This window comes from Sinocyclocheilus grahami, unplaced genomic scaffold (genome assembly GCF_001515645.1).
Source record: "Sinocyclocheilus grahami isolate Dianchi unplaced genomic scaffold, SAMN03320097.WGS_v1.1 scaffold8520.1, whole genome shotgun sequence".
Lineage (NCBI taxonomy): Eukaryota > Metazoa > Chordata > Actinopteri > Cypriniformes > Cyprinidae > Sinocyclocheilus > Sinocyclocheilus grahami.
This window is the reverse complement of record NW_015512092.1, coordinates 8091-9412: the sequence shown is the minus strand read 5'-3', so window position 1 is coordinate 9412 and position 1322 is coordinate 8091. Positions and strand designations below refer to the sequence as shown.

The 1322-nt window shown below is 45.2% G+C and overlaps 1 protein-coding gene across 1 annotated transcript; it reads left to right on the top strand.

The window, feature by feature from the left end:
- Window positions 1-593: 593 nt before the first annotated feature.
- Window positions 594-1316, top strand: LOC107578043 (transmembrane protein 229b). The gene has a single exon (XM_016264043.1). It carries the CDS (start codon window positions 611-613, stop codon window positions 1193-1195), a length of 585 nt encoding a protein of 194 aa, XP_016119529.1. The 5' UTR covers window positions 594-610; the 3' UTR covers window positions 1196-1316.
- The last annotated feature ends 6 nt before the right edge of the window (window positions 1317-1322 follow it).

Below are 1322 nucleotides of genomic sequence, written 5' to 3'. Positions count from 1 at the left end.
CTTTATGCATTTGCCCACTGTCATATTCATGCAATTTTCACTGTGCTGTATGTAAAATTAGTATTACCTTGGCTTTATTTGAAAAAAATATGATTCCCAATGCACACAAACTTCCCAAAATACTGAGTGCCCTGTTGGTTACAGTGTTTACTTCCTTTTTAATTATATCTTTATTAAATATATATTTATTTGTGAAAAATACTTTGTCATCTAAAGTATAAGTATGTTTATTTAACACATTTATATTTTTATAAATTTTCAAATGATTTCAAATTTCTTAAATATTAATTAAAATAAATAAAATTATATCGCTTTATATCGGCCATCGGCCACCCTGCTTTCCAAGATATCGGCATCGGCTGTCAAAAAAACAATTTCGGTCGACCACTACCCACAACCAAAAATGGCACCTGCAGGTTGTGTACTGCTGTTTTACATACTATTTTGAAAAACAGTAGGCAGTCTACACTGTCCACTGCATAGAATGCAGTATGCTAGTATTCCATTCAGAACATAGCCTCTGCTGCAATGCCGATTTATAACACACTCTTTTTTTTCTTTCTTTTACTTCCTGATGCCTATTAACTCCACACATCAAAGTAAAAGGAAGATGGTCATCATGGCAACCACAGTGACCCCTGAGCCCCTTACGGCCCTCTCTCGGTGGTACTTGTACGCCATCCACGGTTACTTCTGTGAAGTCATGTTCACGGCAGCCTGGGAGTTTGTGGTGAACTGCAACTGGAAGTTTCCTGGCGTGACGAGCGTGTGGGCGCTCTTCATCTACGGAACCTGCATCCTGATCGTAGAGCGCATGTACCTTTGTCTGCGGGACCGCTGCAATGTGCTGCTCCGCTGCATCATATACACACTGTGGACGTACCTGTGGGAGTTTGGCACGGGTTTGCTGCTACGGCAGTTCAACGCCTGTCCGTGGGACTACTCTGAATTTAAATATAACTTCATGGGCCTGATCACGGCAGAGTACGCTGTGCCGTGGTTCTGCGCCTCCTTTATCGTAGAGCGCCTGGTGATACGCAACACGCTCAGGTTGTACTTCGATGAGGCCGCCGATCCCAGCCAGGCTGAAGAGCAGTCGGACAGAGGCGGTGGAGGAAGAGAAGGCGGAGGGCGAAGAGGGCGAGGGGCCAGAGCAGGGGCCACCAGCGCAAACGGTTACGTGAAGGTGGATTGAAGATGTTGTCAACACTTTTTCCCATCTCAAAGCTCCCGTCACCCATGACTTTATCCGCACATCTCTCAGTCTCTCTCCCACCTGCTTCCAGGGAAAGAGTTGCTCGGACACAGCTGGTGCAGCTCCA

Excerpts from the sequence above, each read along its gene's own strand:
- LOC107578043 (XM_016264043.1), top strand. The coding sequence starts at position 611 with ATGGTCATCATGGCAACCACAGTGACCCCTGAGCCCCTTACGGCCCTC.